The following is a 27,204-nucleotide window of genomic DNA, read 5'->3' on the forward strand; positions in this document are numbered from 1 at the left end:
GCAGGAATGATGTCGGGCAGTAAACTCTAGTGAAGAAAACAAACAATACGAGCACCATGCCTATATATAGCATTCCAAAATACAGAAGGAATGATCTTTTTTCTTTTCCCCGGGAAAAGCCGAAACAACTTCAACATTCCTTTATTATTCCGGGAATAGCTATTTACTTACTACGTTGTAGATAAAAATAGATTCACCGAAAAAAATCAAATCGGAACCAAATCCAACATGCAAAACCCAATAGGAGTCCACAACTTGCCAATATGGAAAAGGCCCAGCTAACAAGCCCATAATCTCATTCAGACACAGCCTAGTAGCCGAGCTCATCTGGATAATAGAAATATCCAAGGAAGCGCGTGGTCAAAACCCTTAAGGAAGGTCACGCGCCTCCAAAAACGGTGTTTACTGCCTAGCTTACATTGTTAAACAACTCGTAGCACCAAAAATTGAAAAATGAAGAAAGGGAATGCCAACAGTCATAGTGAAGCAGGCAACTTCAAATAAAATGCAATTTGAGCAATGTGAGTTGATGGGATGCCAAGAGCATTGTTTTCTCAAACTACTCAGTTTTTATTGGTCTCAAGAATTTGCCACTCAAAAGAACAAGCATTCTATCTTCGATCTGGATGCCCCCCAAACAAAAGTTTTTTTACCTCAGCAAAATAAAAATGAAGCAAGGCCATGATGAATAACTTTACAACAATGCAGCATTTCAACACAATCTATACAGCACATACAAAAATTGGCAACCGTAAAAAAAAAAAAAAAACGGAGAGAGAGGAAGGGAGGGGAAAACCAGATTGCTGCTAGAAAGAACTCCAATTGCCAGAACTCTTTTTGGGAGTTTGATCTTCAGATGAAACCTTAAAGGGGGCACTGGAGCCAAATGGATCTCCATCATCAAATGAAGAGAATGCACGACTGTGGCCAAAATCTTTGGAACTGTTTATGGAGTCGAACCTTGTAAGCTTTTCTCGTGGTGAAAAGCCTCCTTCATTCATGCTGAAGGAATCAAATCTCGAGTAATTGTCAAAATGGTCCCCTGCTTCGCTGAACCTTGGAGAGTTGCCAAATCTTGACATTGGGGAACCTGCAACAGATTCTTCAAAAAATATACTCTTTTTCTGGAAAGTATTCGTTGTTGGTGTGGATTCTGTTCTGATTGGCTTTAGACCAAAATCATCAGATCCAAAGAAATCTCTCTCGTTCTCAGAAGAGTCCTGCTAGATGACACAACCAAATAATTGAGGGCAACGTGAAGAGATATCTCAGACTTTTATTATTTGATCGATCACTGCAACACCCATCATAGCAGCAACACCAATCCATAAAATAATTTTAATCAAAATAATTTGTATCTTTAGCATTGTTTAAGCGCTCTAATAGCACATGGCTTCTCTCACAAAGTTCAACTCACTGTATCGACAATGGATATGCATCTGGATATCTCATTGGATGATAAAACCTGAGAACTGCACACAGGTATATTTCACAAGACTTGCCAATAGTTTCACTTCGACCAGAGTGCCTATGTACAAAAACATGGAAACCTAAGGACAGATGCATGGCCCAAGGTATGTGCAAATATGATGGTAATAACAAGAATATGCCTACATTTGTAAAAGCATTCCAGCAATCATGATGTGAGGGTTAAATCAGTATATCAGGTGCAATTCCTTAATGAAGTGATCTATAAAGTGATAACAGCATAGAATGTGCTTCAGCAAGCTACAATTGAATATCCAACATGTATCCATGCCCAATTGCAGTAGAATAAAAGAGCGCTTCAGGAATATTGGACTCACCTTGTTGCCTGCAGGGTTAAATCCCCAGACTGAGTCCACATCATCATTTGTGTCAAAGGCACCCCAAGTTGATTCATCAAAACTTCTATTGCCAAAAATATAAAGTTCATTGTCATCATGAAGTAGGCCAACAATCAGCACTAAAGAAGGAGGCATGTAGGTAAAAGGCATGGAAACAAATTGATTGCTGTACCTATGGGTATCTATATCTGCTTCAGTATTCTTGGCAAAAACATCAGCAAAGTCTTGAGATGGACTTTCTGAAGCAGCCCTTCCAGCTGGACTGCCTTGAGGGCTTCTTGCACTTTCATCTTCACTGTGGAAATATCCAGATTCACTCTCAAGCACATGTTCTCCAGTAAAAATTCCAGACCTCCCATCTCCATTTGACAATGAATCAGGGGTTAAACTACCATCCGCAGGTGCTCTCTCCTTTTGACCAGGAGCACTTTTCACATCAACAGTGAGCTCATTGGAAAACCCTGAAAGTGGAAATGATATGTTGCATGGATAAATTCGAACTAATATTTGTGCAATATTCTTGAGAAAAATCCACTCAATTCATGGCATTTATTGGAGATTGGAAAGGCAAAAGGAAGCATGAGGTGTGATAAATAGTTCAATGTAGGGTAGGTAGAGAGCATACCTTCATCTTCAAACTTATCCCAATCTTCATCCCAAGTAGCAGCACCCTCTTGAATTCCTGGTTGCCAGCCTTGAGAATCACAAATGCAAATCAATTATGACGGGAACCATAACATATATTAATTCATTCAGGAGTTAATGGAATTAATCAAATTCAAACAAAATATTCCACACACTGAACAATAAACCAAAAGAATTCCAGAATGTGCTGCAAATCATAAAAGCACATCATTTATCTTGTTAATTGAATTGAATTTTGCTAATTGAATAATATTCAATTCTGTCAGTGAATTGGATTCAAACATCCTTTTATTAAGGAATCAAATTCAAGGAGCATCAGTTATTACATTATCTAAGAATGTGTCACACTACTTTAGCTTATTAAAAAATACACATCAAGCAGCAGATCCTTTTCTTTGAGCTGTGAAGGGCTTGCTCAAATGTAAAATAAAGCACAACTGCTATTTTAAGAACTCCGAAGCAAGGCACACACTCTGGCACAAAATAGAGAGGATTGAGAGTACCAAAAGGAAGCTCAATCACGGCAGTTGACTTAACATCCAGTCCATGTTTCTTGCAGCGTTCAGTTAAAACCTTCAATAGCTCATCAAGGTCTGATTGTATACGATCAGCACGAACCTATGACACCAAAGGATGAGTGTTGGATAAAATCTCCAATGACTTGCCACAGTTAAATTGTTACTATTTACCTGAAGAATACCATCCACGCTGCCACCTTGTTCCATGTTAGTTATTGCCTGACGCAACTCCAGCTTTCTCTCCTAAATGTTATAAAGAAGAAATTTATCAAGGGATATAATTTCATATGTTAGCATTTTACTATTATAAGACCAGACAAGCTCCATGATTTCAAATGGTAAGCAGTTACAAACTAAATGCCACCAATTAAATAAGCACAATGCATGTGTTTTTTACTTCTCACATCCAGGAAAAACTTTTTGTCTAAAATCTAAGCATGTTAAATAAAAAGACAAGGAAAGGCCATTGTTGAGACAGAGAGGAAAGAAATTTTGCTTTGTTAACATTACCATTATTATACACTTATATGCTAAAACATGCTATAAACACAAGTCGAGGACTTGGAACCATGATGCATCTCATAGGAAAAAAATTCATGGAAGAAAAGAATGAGAATCCATGTTAAAATAGGAAATCATGGACTGTCCACTTTGGTTAAGTAATGAGGCAGAAAGAGTTGGCATCCGCTTATTTAAAATTAGCTTTGATGAAATCAGCTCAGCTACTCATGTATACATGCGTGTATGTGCTGTTTGTAGAACTATTCATTTCCATGTATATGAAGAGAGACGAGTGAGGACTTGTCAGTGAAGTTTGGACATTCCAAAAGGCTTGCAGACTGGGAAATCACCCGACTCATCACTACACTAGAGAAGTACAGTTCTTACCTGAATGTCACGAAAAGTTGCCTCTTCAATTGTCAATTTAGATGCCACTTCTGCAACTTGCTTGTACTTCTCTTCATATTTCTTACCCAGCAACTCTGCCTGTTATGTAATTTGTTGACATAAAACCCCATAGAAGTCCAATTATTATAAATAATAGACACCAAATTCTTTATATTGCAGAGCATACCTCACGTTTATCTGCCAAAGCCCTTTCTGTGATTTCATTTAGCCTATTATCACATCTGCTTTTATACAGAACCTGATATACACACAAAATAAAGACAAAAAATGAGAAAGGTGAGTTAAGAACAAATCCATTAGGATGTTATACTGTTCATAAAGGTTGACATACTGATTGAATACTAAGGGTCTCTTAATCAACAGAATTACTGCACGGTAGATATATTAATATGCCTAGTTGATGATCAAGGGGAAGAAAATAACATGAACAGAAATATCCTAATGAATAACATTCATAGAAGACACAATTTTTCCACAAAAAGCATCTATTTGAACTACATCTGTCATTACTCTACATCTTCCAATGATAAATGATCTTAAATGGTCATCAAAACAAACAAGCAGCACCAGATTCTTGTTGATATTTAACCCAGATCTTGTTGACTGACATTCAAACCACCACATTATAGTATCACCAAACACCACATATAAGGCAAACAAGCATCAGGCCATGTCTGAAACCACCCTTTTCTTAAGACTCGGGACTTCATGTGCATATTTGATTTTCATGCATCAAATATTGGCAAAACAGTTGGGTATCAATGAAAAGAAAACCGAGAAAAAAAAAGGAGGGATGGGTGGGGAGGGGATAGACAAAAGCAGCTACTCACAAGATCCTGCATTTTAGAACGGTAAAACTCAATCTTTTCTTTGGAGTCCAAAATCATCTTCTCTGTTTCATCACTCTGCACCAAATATAACATATTCATTGAACTTCAGGAATGACTTTCAAGACTATACATGTCTCCTTAAGTACAAAGAAAGATATGGCGAGCAAAATAAAATTGGAGAAAAAAAATATGATAACAAAACAGTTGGAATCAGATGAAAAACCATGACCAGACAATTAGCAAATTGGATTAAAAGCAATGGAAATTCATTTTTCTGGACCAAATGAAGGTAGCAATTCTTTTTTGCTCTTGACATCCAACTGTTACTGTTCAGATTAAGATAGAAATTCATTTTGCTATGGTTAGGGAAGTTCAAAAAGTTCAACCAAAAGTCAAAAGAATTAAAATATCCAATTCAACTGTAGTTTGGCATGCAAGCCACAAGGGCAGAGAATGGTGCCTTTTTCTCTGAGGCTGTTCCATCTTGAATCATTGAGTTTGCCGAACTCTGCTCTCCGCCATCATGTTGATTCAAAAAGGAATCCTCCAACACTGGAGCTCCTGATTTGTGTTGATTGTTTACCATGACACCATCAGGCTGGGAGGCAGTTACTGGAACAGGTGGCCTCATGCCAGGGACAGGGGCCATGGATCGTGTAGGCTGCTGTCCAAAACCTAATTATGAGGATGGGAATGTCAAGAAAATTTCATCAGCTAGAAAGGAAAGAATAAGAAATAAAAGACCTTTCAAAGAAATTGTAATCCATACCAGGACCCCAAGCAGCACTTCCATAAGCAACTTTGGGTTGACCTGTCATGGACAACAAGGTCTCGTCGTACATAATGTTACTTGGAAGAGCTGCTGGAAGAGGATGGCCTTCCCTGTACCGCTCCATCAAATAAAGGGCAAAGCAGAATTCCCTCAAAGAAAGCATGCTATCACTATCCTGATCAGATAAATCCCAGACCTGCTTTAAAATCTCTGCAAAAGGCAAATAAGGACTTAATAAGCATAAGCAATCAGAAAAGAAAAGGAGATCTGCGCTTTTTATGCAGCAACACACGAATACCATAGAAGATTTATCTCAATCATATCCAAAATCAATTTACAGTCTAGAGAAACCATCATCCCAAAATAATATCAGACAAGGCAACCAGGCAATAGCTTATAAAGCATTACACATACAACAACGGAGATTCATCACATCATATCCAAGATCAAACAATACAGTCTAAAAACCTACATCAAATTATAACATCTACAAAAACCAAATCCAAAATTAACGTCCAATTAGAAATTTGACTCCCCCCATCAGAAGGAACCCACACAATATGGTTAATTTGCCATGAACATTCTATAATGCTTAATCCACGGAGAATCCATAGCCATGCGGAAAAATGAAAATCCATTACCTCTTGGTAGCCTCCAGCTCAAAAAAAGATTCCGTGCCTGCTCACCAGTGATTCTTCCATCTCTGTCAGTATCTACTTCCATAAAAACTTTATTATACTTCTGAATGTCTGTTGGTTTCATCTTTGGCCATGAAAGCTGTGTGCTATCAGAAGATTTTCCAACTCCAACTGAAATGCCAGGTGACACAAGTGAGGCAGAATTTGAAGCTGAAACTTGTGGGACTGGGCTCGGTAATGATTGGGTTCGCTCAGGCTGACCACCCAGAGGTTGCATAGCAAAAGCACTCTGAAGTGAATCAAGTGAGCTGGACTTAACTGGACCTCGGGCTTGGGCATCACTAGAACCCGAGACAATGGAAGATGAGGTTGGGTTGTTAACAGCTTTCAACAGTGAATCAAGTGAGCCGGACTTAATGGGAGCTTGTGTGCCACTGGTAGCTGAAGAAGTAGGCAGAGGGGGTTCTTGTTTTGTTGCAGTAGAGGTTGCAGAAAACACATCACCACCGAAAAACGAATCAGAGGCGAACCCATTTCCAGAAACAACTTTAGAATCATTAGCAATGGGCTGGGAGGAAACTGAGCTTGGAGGTCGCGGCTGGGAAGTAATGGTGGGTATAGATGGCTGGACCCCTCCAGGGCTAGTTGGAGCTCCACCAGTCCTTCCACCAAGCCAATCACTTGATATGTTCGGGTTTGAGACACTGGGAGTTGGACCAGCAGAACCACCAGGCATGAAATGAGGTGGACGGGGGGTGGTTCCAGTAGGCATTATGGATGATGGACCCCCCAGACTACTGGAAGGCATACCCTGAGGAGGTCGGGAAGCAGTTCCAGTAAGCATCACTGACGATGGACCCCCCAGACTACTGGCGGGCATACCCTGAGGTGGACGGGAAGCAGTTCCTGGAGGGACACCCTGAAGTGGTCTCATAGTTTGACCATGCCGAGGAAAGTACTGTTGGTTCATAGTAGCATTTGGAACTCCTGGTCCTCTAAAGCCAAAACCTTGAGATGCTGTCGGAGCAACAGCACCCATCTGCGTGGCAGATGAAGCAACCATTTGAGGCGCAGCCGTTGGAACTCCTGGTCCTCTAAAGCCAAAACCTTGAGATGTTGTTGGGGCAGCAGAACCCATCTGCGGCACAGGTGAAGCCGCCACCATTTGTGGCGCAGCAGCTGTGGCTTGAAGATTAATTTGCGGTGGGGGGATTTTTGCTGCAGCCGGTCCATATAATGCTGCCTTGACAATGTCCGGTGTCAAATCTCGCTTACTCTGAGCAACAGTTACAAGTCTTAAAGCATTAAAAAACTCCGGCCGGCCAAGGAAGCCAGTTCGACTCTGATCAGCATGCATCCATATCTGCATCCACATTAAAAAAAAAATATCTCGAGTTAAATCTCACAAATCCTCGCATCTAATATTCCAAAAAGAAAATAAACAAACAGTTTTGACCTAATTTAATCGAATCCTAGATTTCAATTATTTTCAAATTGATTAACAAAATCGACTTTTTCACCATCAAGCATCTATTTAACTATAATTTTGACCTAATTTGAATCAAGACGTCGATTCAACAGAGTATAGAAAGGAGAAAGGGGTGACCTGAGCAAGGACTTGTTTGGGCAAATTGGATCCTTGAAAGAAAGAGACAGCTTCAGCTCCACTGATTCTTCCATCCCCATCTAAATCAGCTCTCTTAAAGTACGCTTCGAATTGATCCATGTTTGGCACCGCCATTTCTACTGCCTCCTCGGATTTAGAAGATCACATGAATTTGAATTGAATTCGATGAGGAAAATTAAAAATCAGAGAAATTGATTTTGTGGGATCGAAGGTAATTGGAATTTTGGTCGAGCTGGAAAAATGTTTGGGATTTTATTCGAGTTCGGATTTGGGGGGTTTAATTAATTAAAAGGAAAAGGAGATCTTTTTTGCAAAAAAAATTCCCCAGATCGACAGGAAAGCAAAAGGAGACTGTGATTTCAGCTGTTCGTGTTTGGTGTTAAAAAAAAATATTTGCTTGAATTTATGATTTAGCCTCAGTTTCCTTGTTAAAATTAAAAATGTACCGTTATCGAGGCTTGATATTTTCAATTTAACCCAATTCTGGTTTTCGAGTCGGGTGACTCGTGATTGTAATCTTAAGAGGATGATATAATGATTTAGGAGGAAATGCTTGATAGTATGAGTTTAAACTTTAGGAATATTATTAGTTACGAGAATTTATTAATTCATTTGAATGCTTTAAAATAATACGGGAATACTTCTTTAAAATCACTTAAAAAGGGATTTAAACATTGTCCATTATTATAATCCATGTGTTTTTTAAAGTTTTAAAAATAAAATTGAGTTAATGTTTTTCATGTGTTTTAAAATATTTTTAATATAAAAAATTTTAAAATTATCAAAAATAACTTTAGAAGACAGTCTCTCACGTGTTCTATTCTTACCGTCTTCTTGAAACCAAAGATGATGCATATGCGTTCACTGCAAGACTTTTCATTCTACCAAATTCCAATGCCTAAGACAATAGCTTCAGATTGTCTAGCTAGTTTTTTTCTTTTTCCACGTAGGAGAAAAAGGTTCACCAATCACCAATAGTATCATTTGGAAATTAAGAAGGCCAGTCAGTTAATCTATTCTCCCTGATCTTCGTGGAAAGAGATCGAGCAGAAAATAATCCAAATACATGTATTCTGATCCTCTTGCCATTAATTTGTGGATTTCATTCTTAGTCGATCCGTTTGCCCACGTCGTTTAGTCCCTTACTTTCACAAATAGAGTAGACAACGTACATATTGGTAGTCAGATGTTCAGATTAATTTTTTTAAGGTAAAAAAATATCTAGTGTTTTTTAGTTGAAAAAAATTTAAAATGTGGGATTAACTTAATATGATATAGTCAACTTAACGAGTATAAAAACAACTTGAAAAACCGTTAAAAATATAGTTTGATTAAAAAAAATTAAGACAGCATGTTTTTGAAAAAAACATAAAGATAAAAACATATTAGATCAACTTACATCAACTTTTTAAATTCACAATCTAAATCATAAAACCAAAATAACCACATAGAAAGCAAATCAAAATCAAATATAAAACTCAATTTTCAATTAAACCAATGTTAAAAGATGAAATTAAAAAAAAAAAAGCAAAAAACAAACAACTTGAGTTATATGACTAAGATAACTCAATATAAAACAAATCAAAATAAGTTATGAAGTTTAACTCTCAACCAATCTAATGTTGAAGGATGAAATTGAAAAAAAAAATAATTAAAAAAACTGAATTAACTCAGATGAATCAGCCAAACTCGTGATTTATATAATAAGACCGAAATAACCTCATAGAAAGCAAAAACAAATATAAAACTTAATCTTAAATCAATCAAATGTTGAAAGATAAAATTAAAAAAAATAAACTAAAAAAAGGATAAAAAAAACTTGAGTTGACTTATAACTCAAGATATGAAATCTCAATATTTAGAAATAAAATTTAAAAAAAAAAAAAGATTTAAGTCAATTCGAGTTAACTCGTTAAACTATAATCTTAGTAATGAGACCAGGATAACATTATAGAAAGTAAGACAAAAAAAAATATGAAGTCTGATTCTAAATCAACTAAATACTGAAGAATAAAATTGAAAAATAAAAAATAAAAAATGACAAAAAATTTTTGACCAAATGTGGATTTATGGACAATCTAATGCATTAATTTATGGATCATAGGCCTAGTCAACAATATTTTCTAAATTTTTCTTGTTTATTTGGATTTTTTTTATTTTTTCTAGTTATTTTATAATTTTTATTTTCAGTAAAAATAAGTTGAATACTTATTTAAACAAGTTGTAATTTATTTTTATAACTAGTAGTATATAAACAATTAAGTTGTATTAGGCCTAGAAAACATTTATTTTTCTTGTAATTTATTTGATTATTATTGAGAATTATTTTCTCTTTATGTGATAAATTAGCTCTGGAGCATCTCAAACCTTTTTTTAAAATTAAAAACAAAAAACTATTGTTTTCTTTTCAATCTTGTTCAGCTCCGTCAAGCTTTTTCTTAACTAGCCATTTACCATTGTTTTGCTTTTGATTATTATATCATTATTTAAAAAAAAAAATTATTAAGCACGTTTTTATAAATTAAAACATAAATTTAACTCAATTCCAGTTATCATGTCCATGAACACCTTGTAATGTTTGATTACTATCGCCCCATTCTCCATTCCTGCAATAACTTAGACTTACTAGTATGTAGCGATCTCATTGTTCTTAATTTCATTGATGGTTTTTTATGTTTCGGTGATTCGTCCCTTTTAATCCTACTGTGATCTTTAATCAGGTTACTTGTGAGCATGTTAATTTACCGACGAAAGGTTTTGAAAATGAGGTTGTTTCACCGCTCGGAGGGGTGGTGCCGTGGTGAAGCATATGATAATAAGAGCCTGATGTTGTGTGCTCCTGCAAGCAAGTTCTGGGGTTGGGCTTTGCCCTCAGAAAGAGATGACAGATGTTGGTCCTGAGGATTACCCTTCTTTTCCTGGCTTGTCTAAGAGCATCAGGACAGTTACACACACCCCAAGCTTTCTCTCATTTAAAGATATCATGAAGGGGAATAAGGATGATAAAAGTGGTATCATGGTAAAGAATTTCAACTTAAAAGCCTGGTTTCATTCTTTTATAAACCAGAGGCTGACACGAAGAAATCATTTTTTCTGTTAGTAAATGTCTCTGAGACAATAAAAACTCTCTTTTAACTTCTTTCGGTTCCAAACATGAGACATAAATCTTGAAGTGGTATTCCTTTGGAAGATGATTGAAAATCCCATCTGTGCCAAATGATAAATACCAAAGCACATCAGTCGGAAAAAAATCAATCCAAACACTGCTTTCGGGCATCCAATATACAAGAGCTTGCAGGAACAAATGGAGTTAACAAATATCTTCTGCATATTTCAAGTGGGGATTTGCCTAATTGTAAGATGAGTGATGATTTCAATTTAACCCAGGCAGTGATGCTCTAATTGATTCTACAGTACACGAGAAAAGTGTGCTTCGTTAAAATTACATACACAGTAAAATATTATAAAGACATTTAGTGTACTAAAAAGGAAAAAAGTACTTCCAAAATTAAGAAATATTATAAACTTCAATGTGAGCTCAAAGTTCACATTTTCGACTAGGAACTGTGACATCACCTCCATTTGCGTGCATGCCAAGAGCTCGCAGCTCCAGCAAAGAAATCTCAAGACCAACCAATGATCTCTTGGGAGATAGAAATTCTTGAGACACGAATTTCATGGAAGGTCGAGATTTTGGATTCGAATGTAAGCAAGAGAATGCCAGAGTTGCCATAATACATATATTCTGTATGACAATTTCATTTGTCGGAAGTGGCAAACGAGGATCTAAGACTTCTTTCAGTGTAATAGCCCGAGCAGATGATGATAGGATATCTCCTGGATGCCTTCCCATCAATGTTTCTAGCGCCACTACTCCAAAGCTATAGACATCACATTTCTCTGTCACCACCATAGTATAAGCCAACTCTGTCCATAAAAAAAAATGAAATTAAGTAGTATGTAAAAGAGAGTTTGCTTTATTGTTGGTGTGCATGACATGAGTGATACACGTATATAAAGAAGAAATATTTGACCTGGGGCAATGTATCCATAGGTACCAGCAAGTACAGTATGGTTGGACGAACCAGGATCGAGAAGTCTAGCCACACCAAAATCAGCAACAAAAGACTTGGATTCTGAATTCAACAGAACATTGCTGCTTGATATGTCTCGATGAACAATTGCTGGGTTGCAATCATGATGCAAGTAAGATAATGCGTGAGCAATGTCTTTGATGACGTGTGCTCTTTTCATCCACTTCAATTCCACAGCTTCAACATCATTTCTCAAGGCACAAAACAAGCTTCCCTTTTCCATGTACTCGTAAACAAGAAACATGCAGCGCTGGTGCAAACAGAATCCATAAAGCTTTACTATGCTCCTGTGACGTATTTGTGTGAGCAGATCCACCTCATTTTTGAAACTCTTGTCAAAAGCCGGCTCCTCTGCCTCTCGATGATGAAGTTTCTTCAAGGCAACTAATTTCCCACTTGGAAGTTGTGCTCGGTAGACGCTCCCATAACCACCGGTTCCGATACAATATCTGAGGTCGAAGTTCTCGGTCGCTGCAATGATGTCTTCGTATGCAATCGTCCCATCATAATTCCATATGGAAAACAAGTCTCCATTCTTTGATGAAGTTGCCTCAGGTTGGGTAGCCTCGCACCGAGACAGATAACAACATCCGAGACACAAGAGACAAAGTGAAATGGTGGTGATAGGAAGAAATATTTTGATGGAATGAATTATTCTGTTGTCTTTTGAAGGTGGGGAGTAAATAGATGAACAACGTGAGAAATCAGGGTGTAAATCTTTGTTGCCCTCAAATGCAGTAGCTTTAAAAGATGAATTTTGCCCACATGTGAAATGAATATCAAAGGGCGATGGCAAAGCCACGGGAACAGTGCCTGAGAAATTATTGTAACTAAAATTCACATTTTGTAAATTGTACAAGCCATATAGTTCGGAGGGTATCTCTTCACTTAAATTATTGAAGCTCAAATCTAGGTAGGCCAAATTCTTACAATACTTCAAAGATGAAGGGATGGATCCGTTGATTTGGTTGTGAGAGAGATATAGAGTTGTCAAGATTCTTAAATTGCCTAATGAAAAAGGAATCAAACCAGTGATCTTGTTGCCACCTAGATGTAAATATTGTAGATTCGTCAATTTTCCTATTTCTGAAGGGATAGGTCCATCGATTTGGTTGCCTGAAAGATCTACAGAATTCAAATTGGATAAAAGGCCCAGAGTTGAAGGAATTGAACCACCTAGGATATTAGAGGAAAGATCTAAATATTCAAGGTTGGTCAAATTTTTTATTTTGAAAGGTATGGATCCATTGATTTGGTTGTCAGAAAGATCTAGATGAATCAAGTTGGGTAAAAGACCCAACGTTGAAGGAATTGGACCAACTAGGATATTAGAGCAAAGATATAAATCTTCAAGGTTCGTCAAATTTCCTATTTCCGAAGGAATGGATCCATTGATTTTGTTCATAAGAAAGATCAAAGACCTCAACTTGGCTAAACTACCCATTGTTCGAGGGATTGGACCATTAAGTGTATTATAACTCACGTCTAAACTCTCTAGATTTCTCATGTTCCCTATTTATCTAGGGAGGGCACCTTCGAGACTATTGTGATCCATATGTAAATGCGTTAGATTGTCCAAATGACAAAGTGCCGAAGGGATTGGGCCGCTGAAGTTGTTATAAGACAAGCTCAAATTAACAAGATTTTTAAGATTGCCCAGTTCTGGAGGGATGGAATTGGTGAAATAATTGGAAGAAAAATCAAGCTCAACTAATCGGCTGAGATTTCCAAGTGAAGACGGTAACTCACCTGCTAGATTATTTGAGGACAGGTCGAGGTATCTGAGTTGTGGAAGGGTAGAAATTTGAGGCGGGATCCTTCCATTGAGCTCATGGTTGGCCAGGTGGAGACGGACAAGGTTTGAGAAGCAAGAAAAGTTCATCTTTCCAAACTTATTTCCCACCTTGAGGAACTCTGGAGGTGGGGAAATCTCAATGATGCTTCCAGCCCGATCACAGACTATGCCAAGCCACATGCAACGAAATGAGATGAGGTTTCTGTTGACACTCCACCATCCACTCTCAACCAAAGCCTTTCCTTCTGATGCTAGCAAGGCTGAGTCAAGTGCAGCCACAGATACAAAAATACAGGACAAGAAAAATGAGATGCTTAAAATTGCAAGAAGTCTTGGCTCATAATCAATGGACGCCATGTTTGTGTCTAATGCTTCCCTTCAATGATAATGCTAAGTTTATTAATGAAGTGCATGGCATTCCCATGGACTCGTTCCAAGTCAAGATCGTCTGGTCTTTCACGTGTACCTTTCTCGCGTTGTGATTAAGAAAAAGGCTTACAAATCACCAATAGTGGATTTCGGAAATTAAGAAGGCCACTCAGTTAATTCTATTCTCCCTGATTTTCATGGAAAGAGACCTTTAAGAGTTTTGTAATAATTATTTTTTAAAATATTTTTTATTTAAAAATATATTAAAATAATATTTTTTTTATTTTAAAAAAATTATTTTTCACATCACCATATCAAAACAATTTAATAATATAAAAAATTAATTTTTACATTTCCGCAGCATTCAATTTTTTTATTACAAAAATAATTAAATAAAAAAATTAATTTTAAAAAAAACACAATTTCAGTTGTATTTTCAAACGGTCCTTAAATTTTAATTTGTAAATAATGTAATTACACTTTTTTTTTCTTCAACTTTTTTCCAGAGATAATCGTAGCTGCAATGTAATATTTTTAATTTTTATAGATTCTGTATATATTGAATTGGGAATTGGATTGCTTTTATTTTTTTAACAATAACAGTAGATTGGTTAGGTTGGACTCAACTTGTAGGCTAGGACAAGCTGATTATTAGTCTATATTGACGTGCAAGGTCAATCGGCAATCTTGACTCAAACTACTTCAAGGAAAGTTTGCCCATTGCATGCTCTTGGAAGCAACCGGATTATCTAAAGTCTATTTATGAAACAAGGCCCTACAAGATGTGGAATGAGTCCATGAAAAACCCATATAGACATAAAGCTTTCAAATTGCACATCATAGTAGGAACCGAACCATGGACATTATTTGAACTGAGATCTAATGTTTTCAAATTTTCCATGTTCCCTATTTCATAAAGGATGGATCCGTTGATTTGATTGGAAGAAAGGTTAAGATATCTCAAAATGGTTAAACTGCTGATATTGTTTGAATCGGGATCTATGGCTTCCAAATTTGCCAACTTCCATATTTCCAAAGGGATGGATCCGTTGATTTGATTGGAATAAGGCTTTAGATATCTCAAAATGGTTATAGCAAGGTTATTAATTTTATTATATTCTGTCCGGAATGCCCGGTATTCTTGTTTCAGTTTTAAAAACAAAATAAACTAAAATAAATTTCATCTCAATCAGAATCTTGGCTTGTTTTGAAAATCCCAACCAGAATGTTTTAATTTCATTTTGGCTGGAACATTCTGGTTCCGTTCAAGCTAAATAGTATTTTTTTTATTTTTATTTTTTAAAAAAGAATTTTTTAGTTTTACGGTATCACTTATATCTTTTAATCCAACTGATAGATCGGATTAAAATTTTATAAGGAGTCTCTTTGCATATTATTTCATCATAGGTTAAACTTTTAGAGCAATGAGAGTTTAAAAAGGTCTTACAAGACTACAGATGATATTTTTATAATTTTGTTCAAGTTCATAATTTTGTTCAAAAAGGTTATTTTATTGTCTTTTTTTTAAATTGAATTTACTAATTTCACCCTTCAATAATGAATTTGTTTGTAATTTAGATTCATAACTTATTTTAGTTTGTTTTATTTAGGGTTATCATGATCTCATTATCTGGATTACGAATTTAAAATAATAACATGAATCGATCCAATATGTTCTCGTCTCAATATTTTTTAAGAAAAATTATGAAGTCTTGAATTTTTTTTAATCAAACTATATTTTTACCAATCGTCCAGACTGTCTTCAAACCCATTTAGTTAATCAGGTCATATTTATTCAATTCTTATTTTTTTTATTTGTGTTTAAAATTTTAAAAACATAATTTTAAATTAGTTTATCTTTAAATATAAATTGAAACTATGTTTGTTGAATTAATATTTTAAATTATACATATATAAACAGTATAACTCCGGCATATTAAAATGCTTTGAAAACGAAACATGTCATTCCAATAAAAAAAACAAAATGTCAACCAAAGCGGAATTAAAAACCTTGGGTTAAACTGCCTACTGTGGTATGAATGTAACCATTGATATTGTTTGAACTGAGATCTAATGCTTTCAAATTTGTCAAGTTCCATATTTTCAAAAGGATGGATCCGTTGATTTGGTTATAAGAGAGATATAGAAATGCTAAGTTTTTTAAATTGTCTAATGAAAAAGGAATCGAACAAGTGATGTAGAGAAAGTCCATACAAATTCTTCGAATTCCCAATTTCTGAAGGGATCGAACCTGTAATCTTGAAAGACTGATGTAGTTGTGGTGTAGAGAAAGTTCAAAACCGGTGTTTATTGTCTAGCTTAGACTGTTAAGCAATTCATAGCACCAAAAATTAAGAACTGAAGAAATGCAATGCCAACTGGCAACTGTCATGGTGAAGCAGCGTCAAATAAAATGGAACTTGAACAATGTGAGTTGATGGGTGAAAATGAGAGCATGAAATTTTACCACCATTGTTTTCTCGTACTTCTCAGTTTGTTTTTATCGGTCTCAACAATCTGTCACTCAAAAGAACAGGCATTCTAATCACGAACAGTGGCATTTGAAAACTAAGAAGGCCAGGCAGTCAATCCATCCTTCCATGGAAAGAGACCGTGTAGAAAATAATTGCTCGCGTCTTCTAGGCCATGTTTGCGTCTAATGCTTGCCTGCGAAATTTATGAATGAATTAATTGCATGGCTTTTTCATGGACTCATTCCACGTCTTGTAGGGCCTTTGTTTCATAAATAGAGTAGATAATCCAATTGCTTCCAAGAGCATGCAACGGGCAGACTTTCCTTGAAGTAGTTGAGTCGAGACTGAACAGTGTTTCGGTTTAATGTCCTGGAAAAATATCCAGCATGCCTTTGGTAATAAGAAGGAGGCCCCACCCTACCTCCATATACAACCCTCCACACACGTATAGGACCACCTCACCCACGTCCCCGTCTCTCCCCAAGACTACACAGTACACCCCACCCCGTATTTCTTAATTTAACTCATAAAATCAAAAATTAAAATTAAAATCCCAAAACTTTACCCAACACAGCTACCCTCTATCTATATATATTCTCAAATCCTCGTGCACAACCCGAATCATACCTCTAGTTCTAGTCAACAAAAACACCTCATCCCTCTCTGTCTCTGTCTCTCTTGCTCCTCTCTCTTTACTACAACAACAAAAAAGAAATGGATGGAAGCTGCGTGGATGAGAGCACCACTAGTAGTACTGATAACTCCATATCCATCACACCAACCTCCCTCACTCCTCCACCTCCAGCTACCACAACAAAAACACCACCTGAGTCACCTTGCCGTGTTGGGAGCGGCAATAGTGTGATTCCATAAGAAAGCACAAATAATGTCAGTGTCGGTATGTGGTCCATTAACTCGATGATTTTGGAAGGACCATCTTTCTTGGAATATTGATGATGCTCTTTTTAGTGACTTTTCTTTGCAAATGACCACTGCAATTTGATAGATGGGGCAGTAAAAACTCCAGCACAAGCACCGTTGTCCTCTAGTAATATCAGAAAATACTTTTGTTTAAATTTCCAAAATCTATTGCATTTGATGAGCACCATGCCCATATATAAACTTCTTCGGGGAATAAAAAAATAAAGAAGCAGGAATGATGTCGGGCAGTAAACTCTAGTGAAGAAAACAAACAATACGAGCACCATGCCTATATATAGCATTCCAAAATACAGAAGGAATGATCTTTTTTCTTTTCCCCGGGAAAAGCCGAAACAACTTCAACATTCCTTTATTATTCCGGGAATAGCTATTTACTTACTACGTTGTAGATAAAAATAGATTCACCGAAAAAAATCAAATCGGAACCAAATCCAACATGCAAAACCCAATAGGAGTCCACAACTTGCCAATATGGAAAAGGCCCAGCTAACAAGCCCATAATCTCATTCAGACACAGCCTAGTAGCCGAGCTCATCTGGATAATAGAAATATCCAAGGAAGCGCGTGGTCAAAACCCTTAAGGAAGGTCACGCGCCTCCAAAAACGGTGTTTACTGCCTAGCTTACATTGTTAAACAACTCGTAGCACCAAAAATTGAAAAATGAAGAAAGGGAATGCCAACAGTCATAGTGAAGCAGGCAACTTCAAATAAAATGCATTTTGAGCAATGTGAGTTGATGGGATGCCAAGAGCATTGTTTTCTCAAACTACTCAGTTTTTATTGGTCTCAAGAATTTGCCACTCAAAAGAACAAGCATTCTATCTTCGATCTGGATGCCCCCCAAACAAAAGTTTTTTTACCTCAGCAAAATAAAAATGAAGCAAGGCCATGATGAATAACTTTACAACAATGCAGCATTTCAACACAATCTATACAGCACATACAAAAATTGGCAACCGTAAAAAAAAAAAAAAAACGGAGAGAGAGGAAGGGAGGGGAAAACCAGATTGCTGCTAGAAAGAACTCCAATTGCCAGAACTCTTTTTGGGAGTTTGATCTTCAGATGAAACCTTAAAGGGGGCACTGGAGCCAAATGGATCTCCATCATCAAATGAAGAGAATGCACGACTGTGGCCAAAATCTTTGGAACTGTTTATGGAGTCGAACCTTGTAAGCTTTTCTCGTGGTGAAAAGCCTCCTTCATTCATGCTGAAGGAATCAAATCTCGAGTAATTGTCAAAATGGTCCCCTGCTTCGCTGAACCTTGGAGAGTTGCCAAATCTTGACATTGGGGAACCTGCAACAGATTCTTCAAAAAATATACTCTTTTTCTGGAAAGTATTCGTTGTTGGTGTGGATTCTGTTCTGATTGGCTTTAGACCAAAATCATCAGATCCAAAGAAATCTCTCTCGTTCTCAGAAGAGTCCTGCTAGATGACACAACCAAATAATTGAGGGCAACGTGAAGAGATATCTCAGACTTTTATTATTTGATCGATCACTGCAACACCCATCATAGCAGCAACACCAATCCATAAAATAATTTTAATCAAAATAATTTGTATCTTTAGCATTGTTTAAGCGCTCTAATAGCACATGGCTTCTCTCACAAAGTTCAACTCACTGTATCGACAATGGATATGCATCTGGATATCTCATTGGATGATAAAACCTGAGAACTGCACACAGGTATATTTCACAAGACTTGCCAATAGTTTCACTTCGACCAGAGTTCCTATGTACAAAAACATGGAAACCTAAGGACAGATGCATGGCCCAAGGTATGTGCAAATATGATGGTAATAACAAGAATATGCCTACATTTGTAAAAGCATTCCAGCAATCATGATGTGAGGGTTAAATCAGTATATCAGGTGCAATTCCTTAATGAAGTGATCTATAAAGTGATAACAGCATAGAATGTGCTTCAGCAAGCTACAATTGAATATCCAACATGTATCCATGCTCAATTGCAGTAGAATAAAAGAGCGCTTCAGGAATATTGGACTCACCTTGTTGCCTGCAGGGTTAAATCCCCAGACTGAGTCCACATCATCATTTGTGTCAAAGGCACCCCAAGTTGATTCATCAAAACTTCTATTGCCAAAAATATAAAGTTCATTGTCATCATGAAGTAGGCCAACAATCAGCACTAAAGAAGGAGGCATGTAGGTAAAAGGCATGGAAACAAATTGATTGCTGTACCTATGGGTATCTATATCTGCTTCAGTATTCTTGGCAAAAACATCAGCAAAGTCTTGAGATGGACTTTCTGAAGCAGCCCTTCCAGCTGGACTGCCTTGAGGGCTTCTTGCACTTTCATCTTCACTGTGGAAATATCCAGATTCACTCTCAAGCACATGTTCTCCAGTAAAAATTCCAGACCTCCCATCTCCATTTGACAATGAATCAGGGGTTAAACTACCATCCGCAGGTGCTCTCTCCTTTTGACCAGGAGCACTTTTCACATCAACAGTGAGCTCATTGGAAAACCCTGAAAGTGGAAATGATATGTTGCATGGATAAATTCGAACTAATATTTGTGCAATATTCTTGAGAAAAATCCACTCAATTCATGGCATTTATTGGAGATTGGAAAGGCAAAAGGAAGCATGAGGTGTGATAAATAGTTCAATGTAGGGTAGGTAGAGAGCATACCTTCATCTTCAAACTTATCCCAATCTTCATCCCAAGTAGCAGCACCCTCTTGAATTCCTGGTTGCCAGCCTTGAGAATCACAAATGCAAATCAATTATGACGGGAACCATAACATATATTAATTCATTCAGGAGTTAATGGAATTAATCAAATTCAAACAAAATATTCCACACACTGAACAATAAACCAAAAGAATTCCAGAATGTGCTGCAAATCATAAAAGCGCATCATTTATCTTGTTAATTGAATTGAATTTTGCTAATTGAATAATATTCAATTCTGTCAGTGAATTGGATTCAAACATCCTTTTATTAAGGAATCAAATTCAAGGAGCATCAGTTATTACATTATCTAAGAATGTGTCACACTACTTTAGCTTATTAAAAAATACACATCAAGCAGCAGATCCTTTTCTTTGAGCTGTGAAGGGCTTGCTCAAATGTAAAATAAAGCACAACTGCTATTTTAAGAACTCCGAAGCAAGGCACACACTCTGGCACAAAATAGAGAGGATTGAGAGTACCAAAAGGAAGCTCAATCACGGCAGTTGACTTAACATCCAGTCCATGTTTCTTGCAGCGTTCAGTTAAAACCTTCAATAGCTCATCAAGGTCTGATTGTATACGATCAGCACGAACCTATCACACCAAAGGATGAGTGTTGGATAAAATCTCCAATGACTTGCCACAGTTAAATTGTTACTATTTACCTGAAGAATACCATCCACGCTGCCACCTTGTTCCATGTTAGTTATTGCCTGACGCAACTCCAGCTTTCTCTCCTAAATGTTATAAAGAAGAAATTTATCAAGGGATATAATTTCATATGTTAGCATTTTACTATTATAAGACCAGACAAGCTCCATGATTTCAAATGGTAAGCAGTTACAAACTAAATGCCACCAATTAAATAAGCACAATGCATGTGTTTTTTACTTCTCACATCCAGGAAAAACTTTTTGTCTAAAATCTAAGCATGTTAAATAAAAAGACAAGGAAAGGCCATTGTTGAGACAGAGAGGAAAGAAATTTTGCTTTGTTAACATTACCATTATTATACACTTATATGCTAAAACATGCTATAAACACAAGTCGAGGACTTGGAACCATGATGCATCTCATAGGAAAAAAATTCATGGAAGAAAAGAATGAGAATCCATGTTAAAATAGGAAATCATGGACTGTCCACTTTGGTTAAGTAATGAGGCAGAAAGAGTTGGCATCCGCTTATTTAAAATTAGCTTTGATGAAATCAGCTCAGCTACTCATGTATACATGCGTGTATGTGCTGTTTGTAGAACTATTCATTTCCATGTATATGAAGAGAGACGAGTGAGGACTTGTCAGTGAAGTTTGGACATTCCAAAAGGCTTGCAGACTGGGAAATCACCCGACTCATCACTACACTAGAGAAGTACAGTTCTTACCTGAATGTCACGAAAAGTTGCCTCTTCAATTGTCAATTTAGATGCCACTTCTGCAACTTGCTTGTACTTCTCTTCATATTTCTTACCCAGCAACTCTGCCTGTTATGTAATTTGTTGACATAAAACCCCATAGAAGTCCAATTATTATAAATAATAGACACCAAATTCTTTATATTGCAGAGCATACCTCACGTTTATCTGCCAAAGCCCTTTCTGTGATTTCATTTAGCCTATTATCACATCTGCTTTTATACAGAACCTGATATACACACAAAATAAAGACAAAAAATGAGAAAGGTGAGTTAAGAACAAATCCATTAGGATGTTATACTGTTCATAAAGGTTGACATACTGATTGAATACTAAGGGTCTCTTAATCAACAGAATTACTGCACGGTAGATATATTAATATGCCTAGTTGATGATCAAGGGGAAGAAAATAACATGAACAGAAATATCCTAATGAATAACATTCATAGAAGACACAATTTTTCCACAAAAAGCATCTATTTGAACTACATCTGTCATTACTCTACATCTTCCAATGATAAATGATCTTAAATGGTCATCAAAACAAACAAGCAGCACCAGATTCTTGTTGATATTTAACCCAGATCTTGTTGACTGACATTCAAACCACCACATTATAGTATCACCAAACACCACATATAAGGCAAACAAGCATCAGGCCATGTCTGAAACCACCCTTTTCTTAAGACTCGGGACTTCATGTGCATATTTGATTTTCATGCATCAAATATTGGCAAAACAGTTGGGTATCAATGAAAAGAAAACCGAGAAAAAAAAAGGAGGGATGGGTGGGGAGGGGATAGACAAAAGCAGCTACTCACAAGATCCTGCATTTTAGAACGGTAAAACTCAATCTTTTCTTTGGAGTCCAAAATCATCTTCTCTGTTTCATCACTCTGCACCAAATATAACATATTCATTGAACTTCAGGAATGACTTTCAAGACTATACATGTCTCCTTAAGTACAAAGAAAGATATGGCGAGCAAAATAAAATTGGAGAAAAAAAATATGATAACAAAACAGTTGGAATCAGATGAAAAACCATGACCAGACAATTAGCAAATTGGATTAAAAGCAATGGAAATTCATTTTTCTGGACCAAATGAAGGTAGCAATTCTTTTTTGCTCTTGACATCCAACTGTTACTGTTCAGATTAAGATAGAAATTCATTTTGCTATGGTTAGGGAAGTTCAAAAAGTTCAACCAAAAGTCAAAAGAATTAAAATATCCAATTCAACTGTAGTTTGGCATGCAAGCCACAAGGGCAGAGAATGGTGCCTTTTTCTCTGAGGCTGTTCCATCTTGAATCATTGAGTTTGCCGAACTCTGCTCTCCGCCATCATGTTGATTCAAAAAGGAATCCTCCAACACTGGAGCTCCTGATTTGTGTTGATTGTTTACCATGACAGCATCAGGCTGGGAGGCAGTTACTGGAACAGGTGGCCTCATGCCAGGGACAGGGGCCATGGATCGTGTAGGCTGCTGTCCAAAACCTAATTATGAGGATGGGAATGTCAAGAAAATTTCATCAGCTAGAAAGGAAAGAATAAGAAATAAAAGACCTTTCAAAGAAATTGTAATCCATACCAGGACCCCAAGCAGCACTTCCATAAGCAACTTTGGGTTGACCTGTCATGGACAACAAGGTCTCGTCGTACATAATGTTACTTGGAAGAGCTGCTGGAAGAGGATGGCCTTCCCTGTACCGCTCCATCAAATAAAGGGCAAAGCAGAATTCCCTCAAAGAAAGCATGCTATCACTATCCTGATCAGATAAATCCCAGACCTGCTTTAAAATCTCTGCAAAAGGCAAATAAGGACTTAATAAGCATAAGCAATCAGAAAAGAAAAGGAGATCTGCGCTTTTTATGCAGCAACACACGAATACCATAGAAGATTTATCTCAATCATATCCAAAATCAATTTACAGTCTAGAGAAACCATCATCCCAAAATAATATCAGACAAGGCAACCAGGCAATAGCTTATAAAGCATTACACATACAACAACGGAGATTCATCACATCATATCCAAGATCAAACAATACAGTCTAAAAACCTACATCAAATTATAACATCTACAAAAACCAAATCCAAAATTAACGTCCAATTAGAAATTTGACTCCCCCCATCAGAAGGAACCCACACAATATGGTTAATTTGCCATGAACATTCTATAATGCTTAATCCACGGAGAATCCATAGCCATGCGGAAAAATGAAAATCCATTACCTCTTGGTAGCCTCCAGCTCAAAAAAAGATTCCGTGCCTGCTCACCAGTGATTCTTCCATCTCTGTCAGTATCTACTTCCATAAAAACTTTATTATACTTCTGAATGTCTGTTGGTTTCATCTTTGGCCATGAAAGCTGTGTGCTATCAGAAGATTTTCCAACTCCAACTGAAATGCCAGGTGACACAAGTGAGGCAGAATTTGAAGCTGAAACTTGTGGGACTGGGCTCGGTAATGATTGGGTTCGCTCAGGCTGACCACCCAGAGGTTGCATAGCAAAAGCACTCTGAAGTGAATCAAGTGAGCTGGACTTAACTGGACCTCGGGCTTGGGCATCACTAGAACCCGAGACAATGGAAGATGAGGTTGGGTTGTTAACAGCTTTCAACAGTGAATCAAGTGAGCCGGACTTAATGGGAGCTTGTGTGCCACTGGTAGCTGAAGAAGTAGGCAGAGGGGGTTCTTGTTTTGTTGCAGTAGAGGTTGCAGAAAACACATCACCACCGAAAAACGAATCAGAGGCGAACCCATTTCCAGAAACAACTTTAGAATCATTAGCAATGGGCTGGGAGGAAACTGAGCTTGGAGGTCGCGGCTGGGAAGTAATGGTGGGTATAGATGGCTGGACCCCTCCAGGGCTAGTTGGAGCTCCACCAGTCCTTCCACCAAGCCAATCACTTGATATGTTCGGGTTTGAGACACTGGGAGTTGGACCAGCAGAACCACCAGGCATGAAATGAGGTGGACGGGGGGTGGTTCCAGTAGGCATTATGGATGATGGACCCCCCAGACTACTGGAAGGCATACCCTGAGGAGGTCGGGAAGCAGTTCCAGTAAGCATCACTGACGATGGACCCCCCAGACTACTGGCGGGCATACCCTGAGGTGGACGGGAAGCAGTTCCTGGAGGGACACCCTGAAGTGGTCTCATAGTTTGACCATGCCGAGGAAAGTACTGTTGGTTCATAGTAGCATTTGGAACTCCTGGTCCTCTAAAGCCAAAACCTTGAGATGCTGTCGGAGCAACAGCACCCATCTGCGTGGCAGATGAAGCAACCATTTGAGGCGCAGCCGTTGGAACTCCTGGTCCTCTAAAGCCAAAACCTTGAGATGTTGTTGGGGCAGCAGAACCCATCTGCGGCACAGGTGAAGCCGCCGCCATTTGTGGCGCAGCAGCTGTGGCTTGAAGATTAATTTGCGGTGGGGGGATTTTTGCTGCAGCCGGTCCATATAATGCTGCCTTGACAATGTCCGGTGTCAAATCTCGCTTACTCTGAGCAACAGTTACAAGTCTTAAAGCATTAAAAAACTCCGGCCGGCCAAGGAAGCCAGTTCGACTCTGATCAGCATGCATCCATATCTGCATCCACATTAAAAAAAAAATATCTCGAGTTAAATCTCACAAATCCTCGCATCTAATATTCCAAAAGGAAAATAAACAAACAGTTTTGACCTAATTTAATCGAATCCTAGATTTCAATTATTTTCAAATTGATTAACAAAATCGACTTTTTCACCATCAAGCATCTATTTAACTATAATTTTGACCTAATTTGAATCAAGACGTCGATTCAACAGAGTATAGAAAGGAGAAAGGGGTGACCTGAGCAAGGACTTATTTGGGCAAATTGGATCCTTGAAAGAAAGAGACAGCTTCAGCTCCACTGATTCTTCCATCCCCATCTAAATCAGCTCTCTTAAAGTACGCTTCGAATTGATCCATGTTTGGCACCGCCATTTCTACTGCCTCCTCGGATTTAGAAGATCACATGAATTTGAATTGAATTCGATGAGGAAAATTAAAAATCAGAGAAATTGATTTTGTGGGATCGAAGGTAATTGGAATTTTGGTGGTTAGATCGAGCTGGAAAAATGTTTGGGATTTTATTCGAGTTCGGATTTGGGGGGTTTAATTAATTAAAAGGAAAAGGAGATCTTTTTTGCAAAAAAAATTCCCCAGATCGACAGGAAAGCAAAAGGAGACTGTGATTTCAGCTGTTCGTGTTTGGTGTTAAAAAAAAATATTTGCTTGAATTTATGATTTAGCCTCAGTTTCCTTGTTAAAATTAAAAATGTACCGTTATCGAGGCTTGATATTTTCAATTTAACCCAATTCTGGTTTTCGAGTCGGGTGACTCGTGATTGTAATCTTAAGAGGATGATATAATGATTTAGGAGGAAATGCTTGATAGTATGAGTTTAAACTTTAGGAATATTATTAGTTACGAGAATTTATTAATTCATTTGAATGCTTTAAAATAATACGGGAATACTTCTTTAAAATCACTTAAAAAGGGATTTAAACATTGTCCATTATTATAATCCATGTGTTTTTTAAAGTTTTAAAAATAAAATTATCGAGTTAATGTGTTTCATGTGTTTTAAAATATTTTTAATATAAAAAATTTTAAAATTATCAAAAATAACTTTAGAAGACATTATTTAAAAAAAAAACACTTTTAAGTTTTATTTGTATTGGTTAAACATATCCCTGGTTTCGATTAACATACTAGCTATATATCATTGGGAAAAAAAAAATTAAAAAGACTTGTTGCCATGATAGTAGGCATTTTTAAATTTATTAGATAGTTTTTGTTTCTACTTTTAAGAAATTATTTTAATTTTTTTATTTTAAAATAATTTTTTTAGATATTTTCATATGATATGTTAATATTAAAAATAAATTTAAAAAATAAAAAAATATTTTAATATATTTTTCAATAAAAAATATTTTAAAAAATAACTGTAACCACGTATAATTATAATTAATTAAGTAAATTTTGGATCCCTCACCTCAGAATTTCCTAATTTAGTTATTGTATTTAAAGATAATTTAAAAAAAAAATGTCTGCCTGTTTTTCTTTTTCTTTAAAATTACCATCTGTACGAAGTTAGCTATTGTCTTGTAGAACAATTATTTTACTTGTCTTTCTTTCTTCTTCTTTTTATCACCAAACGTTTGGCAACTCTTTACGATTTAGTAATTGAAATTAAAAACAAAACAGAAATGATATAGTGTAAATTTAAATAAAAGGGAAGAACAGCATTTCACACCAAACAGAATATATTGTAAACCCCTGGGCCACGATCTCAAGTGCAAAATAATTTTTATCTAGTCAAGGTTGTTATGGTGAAGAAATTCTTGTCCCTTGCAAGACAAGGTTGTCTAATTTTAACCCCTGGGCCACGATCTCAAGTGCAAATTAATTTTTATCTAGTGAAGGTCGTTATGGTGAAGAAATTATTGTCCCCTTGCAGGATAAGGTTGTCTAATTCTCTTTACATGAGTTATTGTTCATGAAATGACTATATTACCAGTAATAAAATATATTTTTTTAAATGGTCAAAGCAAAAAAAAAAATCAACAGGTTTTAAGCAAGTTTGACTAAAGTTTTTCATGAATTTGAGCTAGGTCA

At 36.7% G+C, this 27,204-nt stretch overlaps 3 protein-coding genes, 1 long non-coding RNA gene and 1 pseudogene across 5 annotated transcripts in view; 1 reads left to right on the plus strand and 4 right to left on the minus strand.

Annotated features, from left to right (window-relative positions):
• The window catches only part of LOC105132838 (probable LRR receptor-like serine/threonine-protein kinase At4g08850), a 19,132-nt gene extending 5,785 nt beyond the window's left edge, over positions 1 to 13,347 (minus strand). Inside the window, exon 1 of the mRNA XM_011036555.1 lies at positions 13,281 to 13,347. Coding sequence (XP_011034857.1) covers positions 13,281 to 13,303 — 23 coding nt within the window. The 5' untranslated portion in view covers positions 13,304 to 13,347. The remainder of the gene's footprint in view (positions 1 to 13,280) is intronic.
• Positions 527 to 8,174, minus strand: LOC105132837 (epidermal growth factor receptor substrate 15-like 1). 2 transcript variants are annotated; one of them, XM_011036552.1, is made up of 13 exons: positions 7,745 to 8,174; positions 6,142 to 7,501; positions 5,498 to 5,710; positions 5,189 to 5,403; positions 4,729 to 4,803; positions 4,065 to 4,136; positions 3,878 to 3,976; positions 3,161 to 3,232; positions 2,975 to 3,089; positions 2,452 to 2,520; positions 1,999 to 2,287; positions 1,806 to 1,887; positions 527 to 1,223 (listed from the first exon to the last, which is right to left on the minus strand). In XM_011036552.1, exons 1-13 carry the CDS (start codon positions 7,877 to 7,879, stop codon positions 807 to 809), a joined length of 3,213 nt encoding a protein of 1,070 aa, XP_011034854.1. In that variant the 5' UTR covers positions 7,880 to 8,174; the 3' UTR covers positions 527 to 806. The 2 variants fall into 2 exon arrangements, with proteins under 2 accessions (XP_011034854.1, XP_011034853.1); XM_011036551.1 differs by having other exon boundaries at positions 1,806 to 1,890; positions 7,745 to 8,173.
• On the plus strand, positions 5,228 to 18,285 carry LOC105132836 (uncharacterized). Its single transcript, XR_843649.1, has 3 exons — positions 5,228 to 5,312; positions 11,692 to 11,694; positions 18,107 to 18,285. It is a non-coding gene; the product is annotated as an uncharacterized LOC105132836 (long non-coding RNA).
• LOC105132835 (probable leucine-rich repeat receptor-like protein kinase At1g35710) lies at positions 11,017 to 14,227 on the minus strand (annotated as a pseudogene).
• Positions 18,203 to 25,827, minus strand: LOC105132834 (epidermal growth factor receptor substrate 15-like 1). Its single transcript, XM_011036550.1, is given in 13 exon segments — positions 18,203 to 18,867; positions 19,453 to 19,537; positions 19,646 to 19,934; positions 20,099 to 20,167; positions 20,622 to 20,736; positions 20,808 to 20,879; positions 21,525 to 21,623; positions 21,712 to 21,783; positions 22,376 to 22,450; positions 22,836 to 23,050; positions 23,145 to 23,357; positions 23,789 to 25,148; positions 25,392 to 25,827. Coding segments are annotated over 13 exon segments (3,213 nt in total). The 5' UTR covers positions 25,527 to 25,827; the 3' UTR covers positions 18,203 to 18,453.
• Positions 25,828 to 27,204: the final 1,377 nt, after the last annotated feature.

This window comes from Populus euphratica, unplaced genomic scaffold (assembly GCF_000495115.2).
Source record: "Populus euphratica unplaced genomic scaffold, PopEup_1.0 scaffold68.1, whole genome shotgun sequence".
NCBI classification, from domain to species: domain Eukaryota; kingdom Viridiplantae; phylum Streptophyta; class Magnoliopsida; order Malpighiales; family Salicaceae; genus Populus; species Populus euphratica.

Coding starts and splice junctions, on each gene's coding strand:
- LOC105132837 (XM_011036551.1), bottom strand. CDS start 7,879: ATGGCGGTGCCAAACATGGATCAATTCGAAGCGTACTTTAAGAGAGCT. Junction 5,404..5,497: donor AAGTGCTGCTTGGGGTCCTG/GTATGGATTACA, acceptor CCTCATAATTAG/GTTTTGGACAGCAGCCTACA. Junction 2,288..2,451: donor GGATAAGTTTGAAGATGAAG/GTATGCTCTCTA, acceptor TTCCACTTTCAG/GGTTTTCCAATGAGCTCACT.